The 25,011-nt window shown below is 37.5% G+C and overlaps 1 protein-coding gene across 4 annotated transcripts; it reads left to right on the top strand.

Annotated features, from left to right (window-relative positions):
- The first annotated feature begins 163 nt into the window (after positions 1 to 163).
- On the top strand, positions 164 to 24,091 carry LOC6568593 (transcription intermediary factor 1-alpha). Of its 4 annotated transcripts, none has more exons than XM_032740613.2 (10): positions 164 to 1,230; positions 17,686 to 19,063; positions 19,965 to 20,048; positions 20,134 to 20,528; positions 21,173 to 21,299; positions 21,373 to 21,656; positions 21,726 to 21,900; positions 22,678 to 23,014; positions 23,082 to 23,205; positions 23,283 to 24,091. In XM_032740613.2, exons 1-10 carry the CDS (start codon positions 1,033 to 1,035, stop codon positions 23,538 to 23,540), a joined length of 3,360 nt encoding a protein of 1,119 aa, XP_032596504.1. In that variant the 5' UTR covers positions 164 to 1,032; the 3' UTR covers positions 23,541 to 24,091. The 4 variants fall into 4 exon arrangements, with proteins under 4 accessions (XP_032596504.1, XP_032596503.1, XP_032596502.1 ...); XM_032740612.2 differs by having other exon boundaries at positions 165 to 1,230; positions 23,280 to 24,091; XM_032740611.2 differs by having other exon boundaries at positions 165 to 1,230; positions 22,654 to 23,014.
- Positions 24,092 to 25,011: the final 920 nt, after the last annotated feature.

The raw sequence follows: 25,011 nt of genomic DNA, 5'->3' as shown, positions 1-25,011 counted from the left end.
ATGCATTATGGGAGTGTGCTACAACTCTAACAAAATTTTTCAACCACAAGCACACAGCAATATGATAAAAATATATTTATATTAAATATTCACATAATAAGACTTTAGTGCCACATACATATTTAGTTAAACAAGCGAAATTGAATTCAATTTAAACTAACAAGTCTGACCGTGTGTGGCAACCTTTAAGTGCAAAAAGTCTGGCAGCGCTGCCGAATCCAAAATGGCTACGCGAGTAGAAAATTTTTGTACAGAAGAAGCGTCCAAGGAGAGTAAACGCCGTGACCGTGTGTGTTTTCCCAGCAATTTTAATTGCCAATAAAATACAAATATTCATTCGCAACAAACAAATAAACAATTGTGCTAACCGCGGAAATAAACGTGCAAGTGTATTGCAATGGCAAACGAAGGCAAATATAGCAAAAAGCGTGTAATGCGAAACATTTAAATGAAAGTTTTTCGCCTCTGTGAGAATTGAATTCGTGCAAAAAGAGTAGAGAGAAAAATTTTTGGCCAAAATCGTTCGTTGAAGTTGAAGGTGAAAATGAAATGATGCATCAGTAAAAACAAATTGAAAAGAGAAAAAAAAGACAAACACACATTAAAATGCCAATAATAACTGAAACGTTTTGCTAAATAAAAGAAACCCAAACAATTTTTCAGTTTCCACCATACGAAAGCGAAACTATTTTGTGCACACAAAGTAACTTGTTTGTGTAGTGGTGTGTTAGTGTGTGAGCGTGTTTGCTGCTTCTGCGTGTATGCATGTGTGTGTGTGCAGCCAGCAAATTTTGCGTTGTTTTTGTATGTGTTGCAGAGATGAATGAACAATGAAAAATGAATAATGAAATGGAATAAATATCCTGAAAAAACTAATTATGTTCACCAAGCGTACCAGCTGCTGGTGAATACAAAATTCACGCGCTAAAATTAGACTACGCCCAAACAACAAAATAATAATACGCCCACAACTAAAGAAGGTTTAACGCACTCTCAAAAAAAAAAAAAAAAGTAATTAAATAAAACATAAAAATGGATTTGGAATTGGAGAATCTGAAGAATGATTTTCTGCCGCTGATCGCCGGTATAAAGCAGGAGCAATTGGATTCGGTGGCATCGGATGTGTTGCCACCCATCAATAATCATTTGCCCAGCACAGCGGCAACAACATCCACATCCTCGTCATCGTCCTCGTCCGTTGGCAATCCTTGCGACAGTGCTGAGAAGCGGGTAAGTTTTTGTTTACATCTAGTTCACGATTAACGTTCATTCAAGCACAAAATGAGCTACTGAACCAGCAACTCCAACTCTAATGGAGATCAGTCTCAGATCGTGCTCCAAATGAACCAATGAAATAGAGACTCAAACTCTTATTCATCATTAGTCTCAGATCAAGCTCACAATGAACTAGTGAGCTAGAAAATTCAACTCTAATATGGGCATCAGTCTCACTTTTTAACAATACAATATATTTGTTGAGGTTATTAACACCCGAGCGGGCGACACGTGCTCACTCTGCTCGCTGCATTCAGTGCGATAAGAGACACAGCAGTGTTGTCAATTCAGCTTTTTTTGTTGCTCTTTTTCTTTGAAAATGAGAATCAAGGACGTATTTGAAAATGCCACTAAATTATAATTTCTCTCGTCATATTGGGATTTTTTTCATGCCTCTCGCATAAACTTTTTTAAATTTGTATGTTTGGAATTTACATAAAACTGGCAATTCTCTGATCGATTTAAAAACCGGGCGATCTTTGCGAATGAAAGCCAAATTCATATACTAATTTAAATACTCTCTAAACATTATTATTATTTTTATTTTTTTCTGTCAACACTGTTGAATATAAGCTTATCAATTACATATTCTGCTTATCAATAAATACAAATACAATACAGAAATGCGCATTGTCTCGTGCAATTGCGTACGTTATCTTTTCCCATGCAATAACAACAAACAACTCTAACTGTAATAACAAACAAATGCAGAGAAATAACCCACACAAACAAACACAGACACACACACACATGAACACATGGATATATATGCATATGTATGCAAAAAGCACACACAAACTTTGCTGTTTTTTTCACTTTCGTGTTCAAGTCTCGTGCTGTTTGTGTTCGTTCGTTTGTTCGTTCGGTTTCTGGTTTTGCTGTTTTGGTGTGAAAGGCAAAGCAAATATGTAACTACAAAGACAGCAATAAAATAACACTCTTTTCCTCTCTCTCACACTTTTTACCGCAGAGGGCTCTCCATCAAGATCAGCTGCAGCGGCTGCTGCCGAAATGACAAGTCTCTTTTTACGTTTGCATGTGCGTGTGTGTGTGTTTGCTATGCTCTCGCCTCGCTTGAGCGCCACGAATGTGAGATCTTCTAATATACATTCAGATCCACACACAGACAAATAAAAACACGCGAGTGGCGCGCGAACGTTTTGAGTGCCACAAATGCACGCACACACATACGTTAACTGTAAATGACGTGCACTCATTCAGTGCAAACGTCAATCATGCAAGCCGTATGTTTGTGTGCTTCTAGGGGACAGTGTATGGAGTCTTTTTTCCCGCTCTTCTATGCCTCTTATTCGTTTATTTAACTTCATATTTATATTTTAAATTTCTTTTGTATTGTGCTGCAAAGGAGATTAATAATGGCCGACAAAAACACAAAATGGCGTTGCCCAATCGTTGGTAGCTTGGTTAAGGCAAATACTGTGCACTCGGTAGTCTGGCTTACTAGTACTCACTAGTTTTATAACAATCCCCCTTCTTACAGATTGTCATGCAAAGTGACAGCTGTCACAGATCCAGACACAGTGAATATGATATGATAATTGCCCACTTACTATTAAAGTTGAATTTTTGAAATGATGTATCGACGGTGAGGGATCTGATTATAATGAATTAAGAAATTATAAAAAAGCATGTGGATTGGGTAGATTATAAATACTAACTACAGCAGTGATCAATTTGAGCATTTCCTAATCAAAATGAGAGCATATCATAATCTGAGTAATAGATAGCATTCAAATATATAGTTAACCTAAGTCATTCTTCCTATCGAGCACCGTGTGGTGAGTGTTGCAAGTTGTAATTACTCGTTGAATCTGAGACATACCATAATGAATGGGGCAGCTGGCGAGTTTTTGGCGTCAGCTGGACAGCCATTTTGTTTATTGCCAGTGCGTTGTTGTTTTTGTTGCCTTTCGACGAAACATCAAATTAATTCCAAGAATTTGCTTTTAATGATGTGCAATTAACTCTAATTTCACTAGAATATGCAAGCAAAGCAAAGTGCCGATGACCGAGCCGAGGGACGTAATATACACACAAACATACATACTATATATTTGTAGAGTGGATGAAGTGAGAAGAATGAGAAGAGTAGTAGTAGTAAATAGTGGCATTATCCGAAAAAGTTACTAATTAACTTTATAGCCCGGGCGGGGGCAATCTAAACGAACAGATCTTGGGAAACGGCGCTTTTCACTTTCAACTGGCCTTCCCGTCTGTCCTGCGCACACCTGTCAGCCACCTGCTTCCGTTCTCTCCCTTTCTCTCTCTATCTCTCTCTTTCTGTGTGTGTATTAACCAGATACACATTTTAATTACTTTTTTTTTGTGAGCATGGCTGGGACGCCTTAATCCAACCACAGAGCGTGCGTAATTGAAGTTTACTACGGCTGAACGGATCAGTTGAACTGTACATAGGGTGGGTTCCTCCGGTTCCCCCCGGGACCGACTGGTGGGATTAGGCGCAGCACAGGACATAATCCGATCACATAAAGCGGATTATAACGCACAATAAAAAGGCACTGGCAACCGACACAAGTTGACGTAACTTTAAATTGAAGCACGTCTGTAATGCCTGCCAAAGTACAGTGTTCACTCGTAAATTACAACGTAATGAAATTCAAATAATTTTAGAGAGTCGAAATGTCTGCAAAGCAGATAATCAAAGCATTGATTCTGGTTCTGAGTTACATTCTGTTAATTGCGGTTCCGGTTTTAATTCCCTGGCTGGATTAATTGGAGGATGTCGAATTTCAACTTCCTCAGTGGTCAACGGTTCCGTTTCCGATTTAATTTCCCCCCTAAAAGTGTTATAATTTAATTTTGTTTTACCAATTTGTGGAATTTGAGCAGTATATTTTGGGAAATAATTAAGTTGAATAAGTTCACTTTTTTTTTTTTAATCTTTTCACATCCTAAAGTCCCATAAATTTAAATTAATTCTGTCTGATGCTAGGTTGAGTTAAAAACTTTCCTCTATATTAATATTATATATAAAAGAATATATAATCAATCTTAAACTGTAATCCCTTCGATAACACCCACAAATCGTTTTCATTTGGGTGTGCTCACTGTATGTATCTACGCCAAAGTTTCATAAGCTGCACATAAATCCTGAATGCGATAGGTGGCGGGCAGAAACGAATGAGTGAACGAACGAAGTTAGGATAGCTATTCCGTATATTTATTTCAAAGCTTAATGCTGCTAGTTGCATTCGACAGCTGGTGCCACGCCCATGTCTTAATGTACGCCCACGGCATCGAGTCGTGAGTTGAAATTTAAATGCATCTGCATCACGTTTGGGATCCCCTGCGGCTTTACTGTTTTGTCCAACAACCGAGAGCAGCAGCAAACGGTGACGCCATTTTGGAAAATGAATGCGAGTGTGTTTGACTGTGTGTTTGTGTGTGTATATGGAGATTTGCGGTAGCACGAACAATTGCATCAGGCACAGAAAGAACCGCAAACCGCAGCAGCAGCAACGTCGGCGGTTTATGCTCCAGAGACCAGCGACCAGACCAGCGTCCAGTCTTTTGAACCATCACCGAAAAACCCACACTGTCCAATCCGTCGTCATGCCGTCTCCAAACGCCCATAGGCTCACCGTGCACATTTTGCCCGTAGCCCCCATACCCCGTAACCGTAGCCGGGTCGCTTCATTAGTTTGCGGTTTAAGCTTATTTTGTAGGCAAGCTCTGCTGTGTCGACTTGACTTCCCTCCGATTTTCAATATATCGTGTACATAGCAAACAAAATGGACGCTGTCTATATACTCAACCAAAGTCGAAGGTGAAAGAGCATATTGATTTCGCTGAATTTTAAATATCCCTTGTGGTTTTATGTTCATTTCATGCCACGCTGCTGTCGGCTTGAAAAAAAGATCAACTGATTTTCAACATCATGCCGAAAATGGGTTCGAAAATTCAACCGAGCGTAACCACGTTTTATGAATATACTGTAATTTATGGAATGCTTGAGTAATTGCCGGTCTCTGTCTCTGTATGTGTTTCTGTTTCTGTTGCTTGTGGTTGGTTCCTGAAACATGGAATTAAGTATATACAATTTTTATTTTTATCGAGCTTGATTATAGCTTTTATCAATATCAATAATTCGCAAAAAAAAAAGGTAAATGCATTTATCTTGTTGTAAGAAACGAAACTTGTTAGCTATTATCGCACATTTTACATTATAAGGCTACCAAATATAATCATTATTATTATTGGCATTACCAATGCTATGCAAAGTTGGTGCCCATCATTTGCTTTAATGCCCGCTCGCATTGACGGGACATGATTGTACAATTTTGAGGTCTATAAGTACGTATCTTCATAAACCGCAACAAAAACCACTCAAAGCAATCAACTTCAATGGATTGGCATCGCTTAACTGACTAGTTGATTGTTTGACGACTTGACGGCTTGACGACTTGTTGGCATGATGCGTTGTCAATGTCGTCGGCTATGAATCATATTTTGACGTCATCGCCGTCGTCTTCAACTTATCGTGTTCCCTCTATGTAGGTCTACAACAATGCTAAACAGATAAGAGGTATAAAATAAAAGATATAATTGAAATATTGTACATACGAAATTCAATAGGGCCACATGATTTTATCCTTACAAAATTACAAATACATTTTGAATAATAAAATAATAATTTTGTAGTATTAAAAGAAAACTTTTTTTTTTAAGTAAAAGTGAGGTGCGGATTCACCTCTTTTGGTACTTTTGGAAACACAGTAGTTAAGATTTAGGGCCATTGCTCTAACTACAGCCTTGAGGAACTTTGCCAACTCCTCTATCCTCTGCTGATGTAAGTCCGTTGATCTTGTTGGGCACTCTTAGAAGTTGAAAATACTCGTGCGATCCATTCTTATATTTTACAGTTGTATGAATAACTTAAATTGTTGTTGACAGACGTCTCAGAGATAATTAATCAGTCACTGGGAGTGCAAGCAAAGAATCCTAAATTACAATACTAAGAAACATTTAATAGAATAAGTGGAAGAGTATTTTGGGATCGTTCGAATACAATTTTCTTTTTAAACAGCGGCAAGGACCTCATTTCTCTTTTTGCTACTCCTGTCTTACAAGCGGTTTTCTCCGAGTGTATTTTAGAGTATTCCTTTCCGTATTGTTTCCTTGTTGGTAGAGTTGTTCACCTTAATGGCACCCTATCGATTTTGCTGTATTCCCTGTAGCTCGTAAAACGTTGTTTTATTATTTTATTTTTGTTTTTGTTTTTTGGTTCTTTTGCGTGCCATTTACGATTTCCATACAATTAAATCTTAACGACTCAGGCGACGATGCTAAACGATGCGAATGAACCAAATAGCATAGCACTTGTCAACAAAAAAAAGCAACTGTAAGATACAGGGGGAGGGTAACGGGTTAGAGTAGAGTATACCAATTGAGTGTATGGTTCTTCTTCTCCTATTCGTAGCTATATCGTCCCTATTTTAATCCGCAATCAAATACAAAACTCGTACATTTTTATGGCATCATTTTTGTAGCAATTTATTCCGCATTTTTTTCATTCATTCTTTCTGGATAGCTTAAATTGCGTTATGAAATGTTATGTCAGGTCATTAGGGTTTGCCCATTAGGGCAGCAACCCTCTAGCCCTCCACCCCCTACTGCATACACACGTAGCCCCTTCGCAACCCAAACCGTTCTTTATTCTGTTCGCTGCTGCGCCCGCAACGGAAATTGCAGCCTCGCTGCCGGATATGTCAGCGATTTGATCCAAATGGCCCAAACGCCATACTACATTTTATAGCAGAGATAAACGAAACTTGTGATATGAATCCTGCTTAAAAAAAAAAAAAATACTTGTTTGATTAGCTTAAAAATATAAAGTATTTTGTAGTGGGGGCCAACTGTCGCTAAGTTTGTAAGTTGTCAAGGAGATAAACAAGAAAAAATGTGTTGCTTGTTTGTTTATTAATCCCTATATTATGAAGGTTTCTTTGACAATGTAAGCGAATATATATTTACATTGTATTGGATAAGATTAAAGCTATAAAGTCGACTATTTTAATATTATCTAACAGAGAGTAAAACTCAATTGTTAATTGTTATTACCTCTAAGCATGCAATAATATTGTAATAAAACTACAAATCATAATATTAGATAAGATTAAAGAAATGCGTTCTACTCTACAGGAATTATTTAGAGAGAGGGAGAGAGACACAGAGTCAGAGAGAGAGAGAGAGAGAGTATGGAATGAAATGAAATGAGTCGTTAATTTGAATTATCTAACAGAAATACGCATTAGCGCTAATTACCAAGGAGATAGGTAACAAGAAATTATTTCTTAATTAACTTTTCCATTGGGAATGTTTTTTATTGTATTAAATACTTTGAAGGAGGTAACTCCAAACTGACCAAGATAAATATTCTCGGTAATATTTGGAAAACACAAAGAAAAATACAATTTAAAAATAATATGTGCTTCCTATGAAGGATAACTATATGGGCTTATCACATATATATAGATAATTTATGGGAATAAAACGTGACCACTTAAATCACTGGCATTGGGATTTGAATTTTTACCTCGCACCAAATAGGTATTGTTTTTGAGTGGATCATAACCCATCGTATTGATTAGTTTTTCCTATGCTGATCACGTCTTAAAACAATAAATTATGCACGCGTGACTGCGAACCACCCTTGAGACACTCCTGCCACTAAAAGGGCAAGGAACCTAATTATAGATGGTGCATCTTTATCAATTGCGTGATTTCCGGTGTGGGAGAAAACCAATAATTATATTGTGGACCCCTGTTAGAAATACGGAAAGAAAGGATAATTCAATATTATTATCTGTTAATCTTCAGTTCCTACATTTTTTTAAGTTTTGTTGCATTTCGATCAATAGATTTTCATAAAAAAGGAACTGCAAGATCAATTTGAATGATACTTAGGCATAATAATGATCATCTGTAAAAATTACATCAATATCGATTAAGAAAACCGGAAGAAAACCGTACTTTATATTTACCGAATTAGACTTGGGTTCTAGTCGAGCTCACTCGATTTTGAATGCTTTTCAGCAATTGATCATTTCAGGACCCGCTTGAGTATATAAATATCGTTATTTACTTTTCTGACTTTAAAAAATCCGCTACTTCGTTTCCCGCAGAAAAGTCAAATAAATCGATCTTGCTTTTGCTTTACTACAATTAAATAAAAGCAGGATACTTACATTGGTTTTTCAGTTGCTTTGTAGATGCATATTTTATTTATAAGTCACACTGCAGGGCATTTCAAAAATGGTTTCACCTGGCCTTTGCGAGTAGGTTCCGGTCGTGGACTTTTGGCTCCTCCTTCTCCTGTTTCTGGTCGACGCTATCACATAAATCGCAGCACCTTTAGCAGGCTGAATATATATATATATATTTTCACTTTTATTGTATTTAGTCCATTCGCAAGTTTCACAGGCACAATCAAGTTTTTCGTTTTTATTATGGAGACTATAAAATATTTTACAGTGCCATCTGCTCAGGCTATCTCTCTCTCTCTCTCTCTCTCTCTCTCTCTCTCTTTGTCCCTCTCATGGGTCTATATCTGTCTCTGTCTCGAAACGAAATTTATTGCTGGCATTTTGAGTGTAATATCTTTCAGTTTATTATTGCACAGGCGCATAAATATTTCAAGAGTCGACTTTTCTCCTTTATTCATTACCACACAGTGCACAAGAAACACAATAATAAACATTTATATCTGAATTTTTCGTCTTTGAGGTTGCGGTTTCCACACCTGACTCGTGTCCTGCAACCTCAAAGAGAATTTCAAAGTCAGCCAACAAAACTTGAATTCCATTTTAATGACTAACGCAATAAAAAAATAAAATATGTACATATAGTATATAAGCTAAATTTTATATATATATTTCTCGTTGAAAAATCCCATTTGAGCATGGAAAATTTGATTAGTCAGGGTTTGTTATCGTTAACCTAGAGAGGGAAAGAGGCTATCATTAAAACATGACTAAGTCATTTTCCCATTAGTAGTAATACAATTAATCATTTCTATTATTAATAATACTGCCTCATTTTTACAACATATGGCTTGATTGAACTGTCTTATCTTTAGCAAGCTCTGAATCTGAAAGCCATTAGTTTTTAGCTACCCTTGTAAAGGTTATCACAATTTTGTTACATAGTGTGTAACTGACTGAAAATCCGATTTAGTAATCAGAGTTAATTATATTTTTTTCTACAGAAAATAAATTGCGAACAGACAAAAACCAACATTATGTAAATCCCAATGCATTGATTGATTAGTGGAAAATAAAGTTCTTTTTGATTTCAATAAAATGAAATAAACTTTACCTAAGTATGGTATACGAAAATTTCGATTCAAAATTTCGGCTCGCTCATACAGACAGATAAAAGAGTGCCGAATCCAGATCAAGAATATATCCTTTAAGTGGTCAAAGATGCTTCCCTTGGTCTGTTATATATTTTGGCATTGTTCATAATAACTCTTTTAGCCATTTTTAATAGATTCAGATTATTGGCACATTTTAAAGCAATATATTGCTGACTACTGAGATTATATAGAAACGATTGCTAAAATATGAAGTTTTTGTTTTGAAAAACTTAATGTTATCGAAGCTTGATCAACTGCTTGATTGAATACTAACCATCTAATCATCCGTTGTATTTTGGGAAATCATGTGGGGCATTGTTTTTTTTCTTTCATTTTTATATCAATAGTTGAAGTTGCACTCATACAAAATCAGGCTGACATTTTATGGTTATAGCTTGTGTGAGCAGTAGCAGCTAATATGATTGTTGCACAGCAGCAAGCATGAGTCGGATGGCTGTGCATATCGAATGGAATGCGAGTTGCGCTTGCAAACTGTACTAAATTGATTTTGCATAGTATGCATTTTAAAATTAATTAACTTAACTCTTGACTTGACAAAGCGCAAAGGCGCAAATGAAGCAGACATTTTGAGACCGCTATCCATTGTCTTGAGTGTGTGTGTGCGTGTGTGTTTGACATCAAAGGATACGCAAGAACAGTTGGGAGGAGGATGAGTTTGATTTGATTTGACTTGACCAAGAAATCAATATGCAAACCACCTGAACAACAGGCAGCTGGAAAGGCAATTAATTTACAGATTGCTGTGTGTGACTGTGGCTTGCTATTATTATTATTATTCTACATCATTCATCAAAGGATATGCGTGCGGTGTTTAAAATTCAAAGGACAACATCGTGCACGAGAAATCTGCAAGCATAGGATCCTTTTTTGCTGCCTCTGACGCTTGATGGACAAAAAAAAAAGGAAAAAAAGAAATTAAATATCGAATTTTATGACTATGAAAATGACAGGCCTTTTGCTGTCCTTGTTTGTTGAGTTTGCAACCTTAAACAGGCGGAGCTGTAGTTGCAACAGGATGCTGGCTACACGCAGCGTAGTCTCTTACACACACAGATGCAAACGTACATATAAAATGGCCGACGTATGCCACCCGCTGAACTCCCTTAGACGGACAGATGATGCATGTCCTCATATTGCACTGATTTATGTGTATATACAAGGACCACCCACTGCTCCTGTGTGCAACATGCCCCCTTTTGGCTTTCCTCGAAAGCCAGACAAATGCAGCCGGTAAATATCAATATTGTTGTTGTTGCTATTTCTGCTGTTATGGAAAATGCAAAATATTTTGCTTTTGCATTCGATTTCCTTTAAAAAATAGCTTACATTTAATTTAAGGACACCTCGTTGCACAATGGCGTCACTTTTCTGTCGTTTGAAATTATAATCACAGAGCACAACTAACGATTTAAAAAATAATAATAATAATAGGGGAAAACCAGGAAATGAACCCTGTTGTAATTTAAGTTCCAGGGACGAACCAATTTGTGTTAGACAACGAACCACTTTTTCATAACCATTGAAAATGAATAAAACGGGTTCAATGGATATATAACTCTATCAGGTTATCCATCAGAGACTATTAGAGTTCGAGATTTCAAATTTGGAAAGCTAGTACTCGTATACTATTAGATGAAGTTTATTTTATGATATTTCTCAAATAGCTATAAAAGTCGGTTATCGATAGCAATCAGAGTTCTGGGTATCTCCTCGTCGAGATCTTTTGACTAGAGCATGCCTACTTCTTTTAAGCTGAAGGCATAAAAACAAATTGAATCAATACATTGTTGCACAACATTTGCATTACTTTGTTACGTGACATTGTTACATAACGGAGATTATCTTATTTAATCACACACACACACTCTGAGGGTCACGTGAATGTAATTGGTTTTCAACAATTAAATTGTCATTTATTATAAAAGAGCTTGAAGAGACCTATAATTTAAAGGAAAATCGTTGTAAAATAAGAATTTAATAGAAATTTTGAATATAATTGTGATTAAAATAAACCCAAAACTCAAAATTCTTTATAAGCTGTAGTTATTGTTTTTAATATTGCTTTGTGGGTAAAGTTAAAATATATTTTGAGGAAGAAAAGTGTAAGTTTATAGAATATTCAGCCAATAATAAGGATGCTTTATATGTGTCATTTATGTCTATTTTGAAATGCATAATATGATTCGTAACAAAATTATAATCTTCATTTACATAATCAAAATAATAAAATTAATCAAAAGCATTTCTTAAACGACACATAGGACTCTAAGGCAGAGTATTTACAAAACACATCAAATATGCTGTTGATAATCTACGTGAACCTTATTTTTACATTTCGACAATCTTTATATTGGTTCTTGGGCCTTGACTTTTGAAACTTGTCGCAAGACTGTTGAATTCGTCTGTTAGATTAAAATTATGTAAGCCATGCTTTCATTTCAATGATAATGGTGTCTTTTCATATATACGAAAACAAGTGATAGCGTTTCTCGTGTGTCTGGCGTAAGCGACTGCGAAATACACAATATCATTAAATCATCATCAGGGTGTCAAAACGAAACCGGAATCGGAACCGCAGATCCATAATAATTATTGAGGTACTTTTTAAATTTGGTTACTTTAGCTGTAAAGCTGTGAGTTATATGGGATTTCGTAATTTATGTGAAGGAATATGCCTGGCCGGAAAAAACATATAAGGCCGGAAAACATATATTCTTTGTGATACTTTACAAATATGAAGAATAATCTGCATTACAAATTTAATGACATTACATTCAAAATTTTAGGAAATATATGACTGAATCCATTTGCATTTATCGATGTTATCGATTTACCTGCGCAAGCATGGACGACTATTTATTCTAAGAGTCAAACTTCTACCTTTGGTATAAAAAGATAGATATAAAAATGTTGTGCTGATCATTTGTCTTTTTAAAATATATTGCAATTTGGGTGTGAAAACAAAACGAAAAATGTAAACGGTTACGGTTACGGTTAAAGTGTAACGATTCAGATACTCCTTTTTGCAAAGTGTTTTCTGTATTCGGTTGCTTATTGTTACATTTCGGTGCCGGCACAAGACTAAGTTAAACAAAAATAACAATAAGAGTTATGCTGTATCGCTACGTTCTTCCTGTTCATAAAGTACCTAATTAATTAATAATAATGCATTTTGGAAATCAGAACCTTTTGGTACTGGTATGTAACAGTACAACTCAAAAGTTTAAAATCTGCTGTACCAACACAATGTTTTGGTTAATAATATCGTTAATTAGTTCTTAAAAAATTTCGAATTTTTATAACTGGTTCAATCCTTTAAATTTGTTTAACTGTTGAAGAAATATATGCATTCCTTATATTTCCTTACATTTAATATACCCCGTTTCAGTAAAGTGTATACCGGATACAGGGTAGCAAAAGTATTTATAAATATAAACCAATTTGTGTTGAAAATGTTATTTATTTGACTGGATGGCTGGCCTGTCAAAGCCAAGGCCCAGCTAGCCCCCACCTCTCCCACTGCTCTACATCTCTCTCGCTCTCTCACTTGCATCTCAATGGGAATTTAACTTTGAGCAGCAAAAGCTGCGGCTTAACTGAAAATCCAATTTGATGTTGTGAGCACGCAAATTAATGGAATTATGTCTGTTCGGAAAAAAAGAATGGATTTAGCATATGAGATGAGAGTTGAGAGAAATATCAGCTTGAAAGTTCTCGCAGCCAATGGGATTTTCCAAACCGATTTTACCGTTGTTGTCATAGCAGCTGCCACGCTTATGGGAATGGGGAAATGAAATATAGTTGTAGAACTTCTTTCATTTTCGCAACAAAGTTTCTCTTCAGTATCTGGGTGGGTGTGTGAGTAACAAGCATGAAACTTTTATCCAAACTAAAAATGAGAAAAAAAAACTTATTTGCAAATAAATTCACCAATGAAATGTGAAACTGGGCTTTAAAGGGCTTCGCTCGTGCGCTCGCTCGCATTGCCGAGGATGAATGGCTCGTTGGATGGATGGAAATGTGATTACTTTCATCAAAATTACATCAATCATAAATGCACTCATTCAGTGCCAGACGTCATGCAAGCAGCCATACATTCTATCAAGTCAGCACATTTCTAGTGTTTCTTCCTCGTGCGTTTTTTTAGGGCCCCATTTTTGTTCAAGCTCTCCAATTTTCTCGTTCTCATTCTCATTGTTGCTGTAGCTTTTACTGTTGTGGTTGTTGGTATTGTTGTTGTTGTGGCATCCTTTCAGCATTTTCTAATTGAAATTGATTTAAAATTATTTATATATTCGTTGGTCCGCAGCAACGCACTTGGGGCGGTATGGTGCTGGAAATGAATGGTATGGGTTGGTGCTGCTGCTGCTGCTGCTGCTAATGGCATACCCCAGCCAAACGAAGCAATGTTTTTTTTTCTAATGCCCTACAGCAAACCAGTTTTGGGGCTTGTCGAATGTATGGGATTTGGATGTGTATATATGAGTTGAATAAATTGTGATTAACATTTAATTACTACTTAACTAAAATTACTACTATTTTGTGTTGTTTTTCTGTTTGATTGCTAGCAACCATTTGTCAAACTATTTCTCACTTGATTCCGTAATTTGTATAGCTGATGATCAGCGAGAAGATGATATAGAATTCTAAAAAAAAAGCACAGGCTTAATAAAGATTTAGATTTAGCAAAGCATTGTAGCGGACTTTATATGATTGCTAAATACTACAAATAATTCTGATTTACATTACCTCAGTTCTGAGATAATTAAAAAATATAATTAGTTTTTTGCGACTCCGAATTGGAATTGTTATTAACTTGAATGGAAATTGCTTCTAAGAGTTTACTGAATGTCGTTATTATTTTGACATATTTGTTTTCCATTTGCCAACATTTTTTTCCGATTTTTTGTAGAGTATAGATTATATTTGCAACGCGAAGGTTCCTTTTCAGCATGAGAAATATCTATTAATTGGAATTACTTGCAAGAATCTATACAATTTTGTTTGGCGCATTATAACCCCTATATATATATTAGAAAGTGTGTGGATATGTGTGCGTGGGAGTGGATGTGAGTGCGCGCGTGTGTGTGTGTGTGTGGGCGGATTGTTGGCCCAAAATAGTTTGCTACCCGCTTCCACAGTTTATGGCATGTCATTGAAAACATGGGGGTAGCAGCTAATTATTTATAAATATGTACATGTATATATATATATATATATATATTCTTCACAATAATTTGGAATTGTATGTCAGTTGATCTGGACTTGAGAAACTTTTTTTTTAAGTGAGCTGCTCCGAACGAACCGAGGCGAGCCGAGCCGACCCGAAACGAACCGTGCCGAGTCGACCAGTTTATTTTTTTTTTTTTGGCGAGCACGCGAGCGAGGAGAACACTGAGTAGCAGCAGCAGCAGCACACCGAATGGCCATGGAACATAAATATTATGATGAATGGCTTTCAAGTGGAACGTCGACACACCCGCCACCGCTCCCTGGTCTAATGCCCTGAGACTCCAGACCGAATCTACTATGTTGGCGGACGTGCTCTCCGCTCTCGTGTGGGCATGTGGCAAGCTTCCCACTTAAGCGTATACATATATCAAACAGGAGACTGGCAGTGCCAGACTACAAAATACCTACTACCCAGATGGAACATGTATATACAACAAGAAAGGAAGTGCTCTGATCTCGCTATCTCCTATGGATGTCGGACAAGCAGACAGGACGATCGATAAGTCTATATCAACTAGGCTTAAAAATATATAACCCAATTTTGATTGAAGATGCACCCAGCTGCTCTGCATTATTTAGCTCTTATATTGGGGATCGAACAGATAGACCGACAGACAAGGCTATATCTCTAGCTCTTATATTTTTTTCGATCGAACAGATAAACAGAAAGACCGCACAGGCTATATCTACTACTTATAACATAAGCTGCTTTAAACTCGTTAATTTCTTATTATTTTTTATTAATTCGGACAAACAGATCGACTGATAAGACTGTATATAATCTCTTATATCTTTTGAACTAGGACAAACAGACAGACAACCCGACAAACTGAGGCTATAAGAACTATGTTTAAGAATATATAACCCTATTTGAGACTGAACAGACAGACCTACAAGGATTTATCAGCTCAACTTTTGGTGCTCTTCAAAAGCATACATATATGTGCCCAATGTTCCCGAACATGCTCCCATCAGCATGTTATATACATTTATTTACTAATTGATGATAACCCCTTTCTTCATCTGTTTTGTAATATGTACAGGGTATATAAAAAACAAAATGGTTGTTGGTTGCCACATGATGATTTATGGAGCAATTCGAAAGTTGAGCGAAAAGAGATGCGTTGGAGAAAACTACGGCACACTTTCTCTCCATTTACATTGTAGTCAACGTCAGTGCTGTAAGCCCCAAGATGGATCGTTGTCATCGTCGGATCGTAGCTCACACACACACACACACACATACAGACACACTGACAAACATGCTTTGGATCCCCAGCTGTTCCAATTGCAATGTCGAACCACCAAATTTTTGCACAAACTGTAACAAAGCTCGCAGCTCTCTGAGTCTGTTGTGGCGCATTCATCAATGTCCATGGCGTTTCCGTTAGCACACACACACGCACACGCATATAAAAACACACAGACATAGGCACATATACATATACAGTGGCTTGGCAGTTGCATGTAAAAGGCTCGCATACCAATGCAGTAATCTTTATCGAGCAAGAGCATAATCAATCAATCGGATTTATGTGCTCCAACTCAAGATAAAACTAATCAATCTTGGGCCCTGCGACACTCAGAGACGACCAAACAGCAGCCACTCTCCCTATCTTTCCCCCTTGCCCCTTTTTTTCTTCCCCTACTTGCAGTAGGAGGCAGCGATATTTATTTGTTTACCGAGCTAAGCTCTTTTTTCTCCATTACTTTTTTTTCCATTGCGAAATTTATGCGCTCTTGTCTCGCTGAAAACTTGCTGCGATTAATTATAAAATGAGAAATTGCCATTTGGAATCGGATATTTAAACATATCCTTCAGCTAAACGTAATGTTAAAACAAGAAATCTCTGACATTTTCTCTGCTGGCGACCCATACACAAGCCATGAATTGGAAAGTTGTCGTACCAGAAAGTTAATGTAATCAATTACAAAAAGAGAAAATTCCAACAGATATTAAAATTCATCACTAGAAATTGTAATATGAGACTTCTGCTAAATACAAATTAGCATGTAAATCCTAGGGTTTTATTCATAGCTATAATCATAATTATTGAAGGTTGTATTTTATTTTTTTTTACGACATTAGTAATGCCCATAATCTTATAATGGAAAGTCAACCAAATAAACGTGTTGGAGCATTTCCTCATTCGACAACAGTTGACGGCTCGACGAGCTCATCAGACTACTGCAGCTTATCGCAATTGTTGCTTTCAATTGAGATTAGATTAGATAACGAACTTAGTTACAGACGATCAATCATTGATATTCCAGCAGGGAAAGTGTTGGTCCCATAAATTATATTCACTTAAATAAGCAATACAGGAAAATATAATTAAAATAGGCACTTGTTTGTTTTTTTTATGGTATATTATCCTCAATATGGCAGCCAATGTTTAAAGTCCACTTGAAGATAAACCACTCGATTAACAACTACTCGAGTGCACGAGTATTAGACGTTTATATAGCTATCGATAAGAGCTTCAAAAATTTGTTTGTGAATCTTGTTTGATTAGCTTTTGAGGTTATTATACCCACCGAATCCATTAAAAATGATTATGATTAAGTTGTGTAAAAAGTATGTAATAGGCAGAAGCAAGCATGAAGTGTATATATTCCTGGTCAGCTCAAGTTTTGAGTATAATTTCTCGTATAGCATGTGTGCTTATTTGAATTCATCGAACATCCATCCCTTGAATATCGATATAAATCGATTATACTAATTTGATACAAATTTGTCCTTTCTTTACTATTTACAGTCGGAATCAAATTCATCGGCATCCGCCAAATTTACGCTGTTCAAGTGCGTCTATTGCGCCCAGCTGCTGGGTCTCAATGATCGACCCAAGCTGTTGGAATGCCTCCATGTGGCATGCGGACAGTGTGTGAACACAAAGTTCTCCGAACTGGATCGTTCGTTGCCGCCACTGATCCACTGTCCAGTGTGCGATAATGCCTCACAGAAGGGTTACATCATCGAGAATCAATTCTTGATTGAGCAATGCGCCGCTGGAGATGCTGGCGATGGCAATGGTGCCGGCGATGGTTCGAAGAGTTCACAAGCTGCCAATATTCAGTGCAGCAGTTGCTCGGATGGTGCTGTTGCCACATCCTGGTGTGTGGACTGCTCCGAATATATATGCGATAGTTGTGTGCAAGCGCATCAACGTCTCAAGATCACCAAGGATCACACGATCAAGCCAAAGGATGAGGCCAATAATGAACAACTCGCCGGCACTGTCGGCGTGGATAAGCTGCACATGTGCCAGCTGCACACACAGGAGAAGCTATCGCTCTTCTGTGAGACGTGCGACAAGTTGACCTGTCGCGATTGCCAGCTGAGCGATCATCGCGATCATAAATACAAATTCGCCCATGAAATTGCCACTGAATCGCGACAAGCTCTCTCCACACTCGTCTCGGAGATCAACTACAAACGCTTTTTGCTGTCATCGGCCACCAAGGTGATCGATGATCGACAGCAGCTAATACATGACAAGAAGAAGGACCTGATCAAGGAGATTACAGCCATGGTGGTGAAGATCACCAATACGGTTAATATGCGTGGCAAACAGTTGGTGATGCGTCTCAACGAGGTCTGCGACAGCAAACTGAAAGTCCTGGTCGAGAAGAAGGAAACGTTGCAGTTGCTCTCGGATAATACAGATCATTGCATTGAATTCATGCAGAATGCTCTCGAAAAGGGCAGTGATTTTGCCATTTTATCCAGCAAAAAATCACTGGTGCGTCATTTGCAGAAACTCAAATGTCAACGGGCTGATATACCCAATCCCGAGATTCCGGTTAGGATTCAGGTGCAGCTCAATCAGGTCACCGAACTACAGAAGGTCATCTCACAGCTGGGCATTGTAATTGTCGATGGCAAACCATATCCACCGGCACCCGCGCCCTCACCCAATGGCCCACAACCACCGCCGCCACGTCAGCCACCGAGTCCGAATATGGCGCCACCGTTGCGTCCCGTCCTGCCGCCAGGCATGCCGGCAGGTCTCTCCCCAAACGGACCGCCAGGCGGCTTTGGCGTACAGAATGGTCCGCCCCTGTATAGCAATGCCGCCGCACAACAGCAATTCAGCAATCTGTCCATGAGTCGTTCCTTTCCAGGCGATGGGTCAGGTAAGGGTATGCTACAATTTAGATACTTTTTTTTATATATATATAAGTTCTCAGCATATTGTATACACTCTGCGAAATTCAATCAAGGGCACAGGCTTTTTTTCTTAAATTGAAAATAGAATTTTTGAAATGTTCTTTTGTTTTACATTAAATATAAGTTGAATAAAAAACGGATAGAATGTAGAAATGTTAACAAGGCAATGCAAGATTAATAGTCTTTCAATCCACTATATTTGATTTGTACCTAAAATATCGATTTGATATTGGATCAAATTCTTTTTGGAACCCAAATGGAGAGCATTCCACTAACTACATTCTTGCATACTAGCATATCAATTTTAAACCAGCCCAAACTGGACGAGAAAGGTTTTCTCACATATTCCCTAAATGAATAATATAGAAAAAAGTGACAGCTAGAATTGTGACTTATTTTCAAATCTAATTTATTATCTTCAAAATTATATTTAACATTTTATAAGGATAAATATCATCTGCCTTTATTTTGTATTTTGCAGAGTGTATATTATTATTTTTCCCTAAGTGTAGTTTTTTTTTTAGGGTCAGTGCAGTTTTCAAACCATTTTTCAGACCGGGGGTTGACCTTTCACGTGAATTCTTAATCCTTAACCTAAAGTCTATAAAAATCAATGAAGTCAATGAATAATTTTTATCATATAGTGTCTTAAGCTTTAGGACAAAGTTGGCCACTCATTCATTAATAAGCAATAACTACAAAAACGTTGTCAATCAGTTATTCAGACAGTTAATCAATCAGTCAGCACACACAGTTTTAATTATTTTATTTGTATTTAAGCAACTATAAAAAATTATTCAGTGCATCGTTTTGCGAGAAAAAAAGAAACTTTACAAATATTATATTTATATCAATTTGTGCTTACAGTTCGATTTGGTGGCATGCCGCCGGTGGGCATGCAGCGTCAGGGTCAGCCACATGTCAGCTCCTCCACACATCCGCAGAATATGGGTACGTTAAACAAATGAACAATTAACCCCCAAAACGTAAATAGTAAACATAACTTTCCCTATTGTATTTATTCCTCTCTTTTTAGACATCAGTTTGCGTGGTCTTTTGAATAATCAGGCGGCGCAGAGCCCAAATGCTCATATGGCCTTCAATGGGCCGCCCAGTTATCCCGGTGGACCACAGGGTGCACCATCACCGGCCCATCAACAGCAAATGCCACAGATGCGTCCGCATTTTATGCCAGGCCAGCAGAATTTCGGGCAGGGTGGCGGACCCGGCGGCGGCGGCGTCAGAGATACCAACAGCTTCATGAACAGCAGTGCGCGCTTCCAGTCGCAATATCAGCGCATGGCGAGCCATGTCCAACAGCAGGCGGCAGCAGCAGCTGCGATGGCTGGTGCGGGTGGCGGAGGCGGGGGACAGATACCCTCGCCCGGTTCACTGCAACGGCCCCCAATGATGCCCAATCCCATGCAGAATGTAAGCGAATAAGCCAGCGTGAACTATTTTTTATCAATCAGACGTGTTTCCAATTTAGAATTCAAATTGCTTGCTGACACATTAAAAGTCTGTAAATTTATAAGTCTATTAAATGATTAAAATTTTGTTATGCCCTGCACCCATTAAAAAATGAAGAAAGGGTATAATATGTTGTCGAAGAAAGCATTTTCGAATACATAAATATCATTAATCTTTTCATGTCATCAAGTTTATTTCCTTTTAAAAATTTCCGGCAGCTATAATAATGATCAATTGTATAAGTTTCTTTAAGATCTGATAAAAATCTGTTAGGGTATCTGTTAGTCGAGCTGTCTCGACTAAAGCATTCGAAATAATAGGTTTCGACAATTTTCGTACCGGTTTTATATTTTTTCCTCAATTTGAATAATATTACAATATTAGTAAGCCTTAGTTGTTTACGTATTTTCCAATTGTTAAATTTTATAATTAGTCGACTCGAGCTGAAGTTGTGAAAAACCCAAGGTCCAGAAAAGTGTGTGTCTTTGTTTTGTTATTATTTGGTTTCTCGATATACAAGAGTGCATAATTATATTTTGGAACAGCCTGTATCAAACCCAATTATAAATGAATTAATGTGAGAATAATTGTAAATTCCTTTTTAGGCGTTGGGGTTTCATGGGAGCCAGGCTGGCTTTAACGCTGGTCCGCCGCAAACGTCGCCGCAGCTGAGCAGCGCCATGCACAGCCTGGCGAAGTGGCATATACCACAATCCGCGCAGCAATCAAACAGTGAGTTTTCTGTTGCGGCAGCAGCAGTTGAAGTTTACACACAGTTTGATTAACATTTCAATTTGTTTTATAGTTTGCCAACAGCAAGGGCCACTTTTGCCCTTCGCCAATGGACGTCAGACATCGGAAAATTTTAAAATCTCATTGAAATCGCCAAATACTCTGAAGAATAGCACACCGCCCAGCAGCGTTAGTGTTGGTGGCCCGCCCAGTTTGCCAGCCTTGGGCAATGGGACAACATCGGCCAACAATTTGGCGCAATTGAATGCTGCCGCCCTGGGCCTGGGGCCCGCTGTATCCATACTCTCCAATGTCACATCGACAAATCCAAAGACACCCAGTCCCAGCACACATGAGGTAAGATATCTTAACCGCAATATTATTGTCCGTTTGCTGACCATATTGCTTGTGTTATTTTGGGAATAGAATACCAAGGATTTTACAGAGCCCATTGATAAGGTGCGTGATGATTCCATCAATGATCTGATTGCCACCATCGCAAAATTGGACTCGAATGGTGTGCAGGTGCTGCCAGAGGGACGTACCAAGACCACCTCGCCGCAGGTGCACAGCTCAACGGATCTGTCCAATACTCAAGAAGGTAGGCGTTACAATCACATTTCAAGCTATTCACGCTTTGGTCTCGGCTACATTTATTATGGGTGTTGGGGTGTGTGCGTTTTTTGTGTGCTGTTGTAGTTGCTGTAGTTGATCTTTTAAGTTTGTTTTCCATAGTAATTGAGGAATTCTTAAATAAAAACTATATGAATCTACAAAACTATATGAACAATGTAAATTTAAATATAAGTGGCAAACATTATGTCTGATTCTTTTATTTCTAAACAAACCATTTCAACGATGCTAATATACAGAATATGCATCATTAACAAAACAGTCAATTTATGTTTACATATATAAATATTAAAATCGAAATATTTGAGAGGAGCAACAGCTTGTTGTGATGTAGTTTATTTAATATATCCTCTATGCATTTTATTATAACATAGTCTTATGTTTTAACATTACTTTTGCTGCTGGTTGATATCGATATTCAATTCTCATATAACTTTGCTTTGTTTATTTCTATTTTCAAAACTGCAAACTCGTTTCTCAAAAAAAAAAAACCCCAAAAAAATAAAAATAAAAAAACAATCTAAACGCGAAATAAACAAAAACAAATAAATTACTAACCAAACAAACAAAAAACATGATATACAAACAAATCAAATAAAAACAACAACAATACATAAAAAAATACACATACACACACTCATACACCCATACGCAATCCCACACACACACACACACACAACCACATATGTAAAATGCCAAACCAAAAAACTAATCATATCAGTTAATAATAAAAACGAACAAAAAGACGACCCCAATGAGGATTGGTGTGCCGTGTGTCTGGATGGCGGCGAATTGATGTGCTGCGATAAATGCCCCAAAGTATTCCATCAGAATTGTCATATACCCGCGATTAGTTCGCTGCCGGACGAAAGCGAATCCTGGCAATGTCTGCTCTGTGTCAATCTCAAGGAGCTAACCAAAGCCGAATCCAACGAAAAACCGCATCCCAACGAGCTGAGCAGCGTCGAGCTGCGAATACTGCAACGTATCTGTCTGGAGCTGTACTGTCAGTACGAGCAGAGTCTCAACTTTCGCGAACCGGAATCGCCGGCTAACTCACAATACTATGAGATTATTTGCAAGTAAGTAGCACAACCAGCCAATAAATATTTATAATTTTCTGATTAAATTTAAATGTTTTTTCCTTAGCCCCATGTCATTGGATGTTATACGCACGCGGCTGGATCCCTCCAGTCCCAATCATTACAAGGATATAGCCGGTTTTGTTTTCGATGTGCGTCTAATCTTCAAGAATACGTATCTCTTCTATCAGGTGAGTGAATCGAGTATTAATTTGAGTGTTGTCAACCAGTCAATACATTTTGTGTTGCACTTGCTTTCACACAGGAGGATTCGAAAACGTTCAGCAATGCCAAGTATTTGGAGAACTTCTTCGAAGAGCAGCTGGCCAAATGGTTGCCGAACTTTGGCAGCAAGATCGGTGCAAACGGTGCATCCACCTCAAATTCACCAAGTTTGCTAGCTGCAGCGGCTGGGTCGCCTGCACCAATTGAGAACGGTCGCAAGAGCTGCAGTTCCGCGTCGTTGGCGGACAGTGAGGATGCTTGCTTGCCGGCCAAACGGTCGCGTCGCTCGGCGCACGAATAGAACGAACTTTCGCCCGACGAGAAGGGCACGGATGAGCAGCCGCCGGTGGTAGAGGATAATCAAAAGCAACAACAGCATCAGCCGCCAATTGAGGATGAGAAGCAGCAGAGGCAAGAGTCGCACTTTGATGATTTGGAGCTGGAGTTGCCACAGCGACCGCGTAGTTTGGGTAGCAATACGATACAGGAGAGTGCCGACTACGTGCTCCAGCTTCTGCATGCATATGCCGCTGCATTTGGGCTCTAATTCGATTCAGGAGGAACATATCCGTACTCACAAACACACACAGAGACACACGCTCACAAACTACCAAGACCAGCATTGTTGTTGTATATTATATATTGGCGCTATTACAACAAATAATATATATACATATATATTAAAGAATTTAGAAAAAAAACAAGCTGGTGGCTGGTGTACATTTAGTTATTAACCCACACACACACACACACACAGACAAAAACATACTGTAAATACACACAAGTCATTTGATATGATTTATTTTCGATTATAATAATGCATGAATAAACTCGATGGTCACGTGAAGAATATCTTTTAGGCTACAGTCTTAAGTGTTGAATATACATATGTAAACAGATATACCAAGTAGAGACTAAATCTAAGTTTAGTGACAAACTGTACTCCAAATTATGGCATGAAGAGTGTTTTACCCAAACTCTCTCCTTTAACCCTATATCTGTTGGAGTTGTATTTACTTTTGTGATAGCGATAAACAATAAAAAAAAAGAAAAAATGAACAAATTATATTCTAATATGTATATTAATTACATACCCAACTCATTTCGACATTTCTTTTCTCTTGTTACGTTCGAATGCTATGTACGATATTTATTGCCCATAACATATATCTATATATATATATGCTTTTTTTTTCTTTTCACCCATTCGCTCATTTAAACCGCAAACATTCGTATACTATTTAAGAAGACACTCGTAATAAGTTGCAATTAGAGTTTATAAGTTGAATTGAATCAAACACAAAATATGTATACATATTCATTTATATGCAAAACATACATAATTATCCAATAAGCATAGATATTTTAATGTTGTACGTTTGACGTTTTAGCAATAGTCTACAAATATATATATATGTATATCTATAGAGAGAAAGAGAGCCGATCAGGCATACAGCCAATCAGTCTACTAGAAATGCCCATTAGAGCCATAAACACATAAAAACTACTATAATCCGGAATAAGATAACACACTACTCTCATATAAATTGGTATTGGTGTGTATATGTAAAAGTATATATGATTTTTATTTGCAATGTATTTATCCAAATCAGTCAAATGCTGTGCCCATTTACTTTGTTTATTTTTTTAATTGCATACGATAATGAGATCTAAAGCTTGAATAGAACTCAATTCGCCAATAACGCGAATATTTTTATAAATATTTTAACTACAATATCTCCTAACTGAACTACTCAAAGCTGTAGAAATAA

The sequence above is a fragment of the Drosophila grimshawi genome, unplaced genomic scaffold, assembly GCF_018153295.1.
Source record: "Drosophila grimshawi isolate 15287-2541.00 unplaced genomic scaffold, ASM1815329v1 contig_311, whole genome shotgun sequence".
Lineage (NCBI taxonomy): Eukaryota > Metazoa > Arthropoda > Insecta > Diptera > Drosophilidae > Drosophila > Drosophila grimshawi.
Note: the sequence above shows the minus strand (reverse complement) of the source record. Positions and strands in the feature narration are given on the sequence as shown.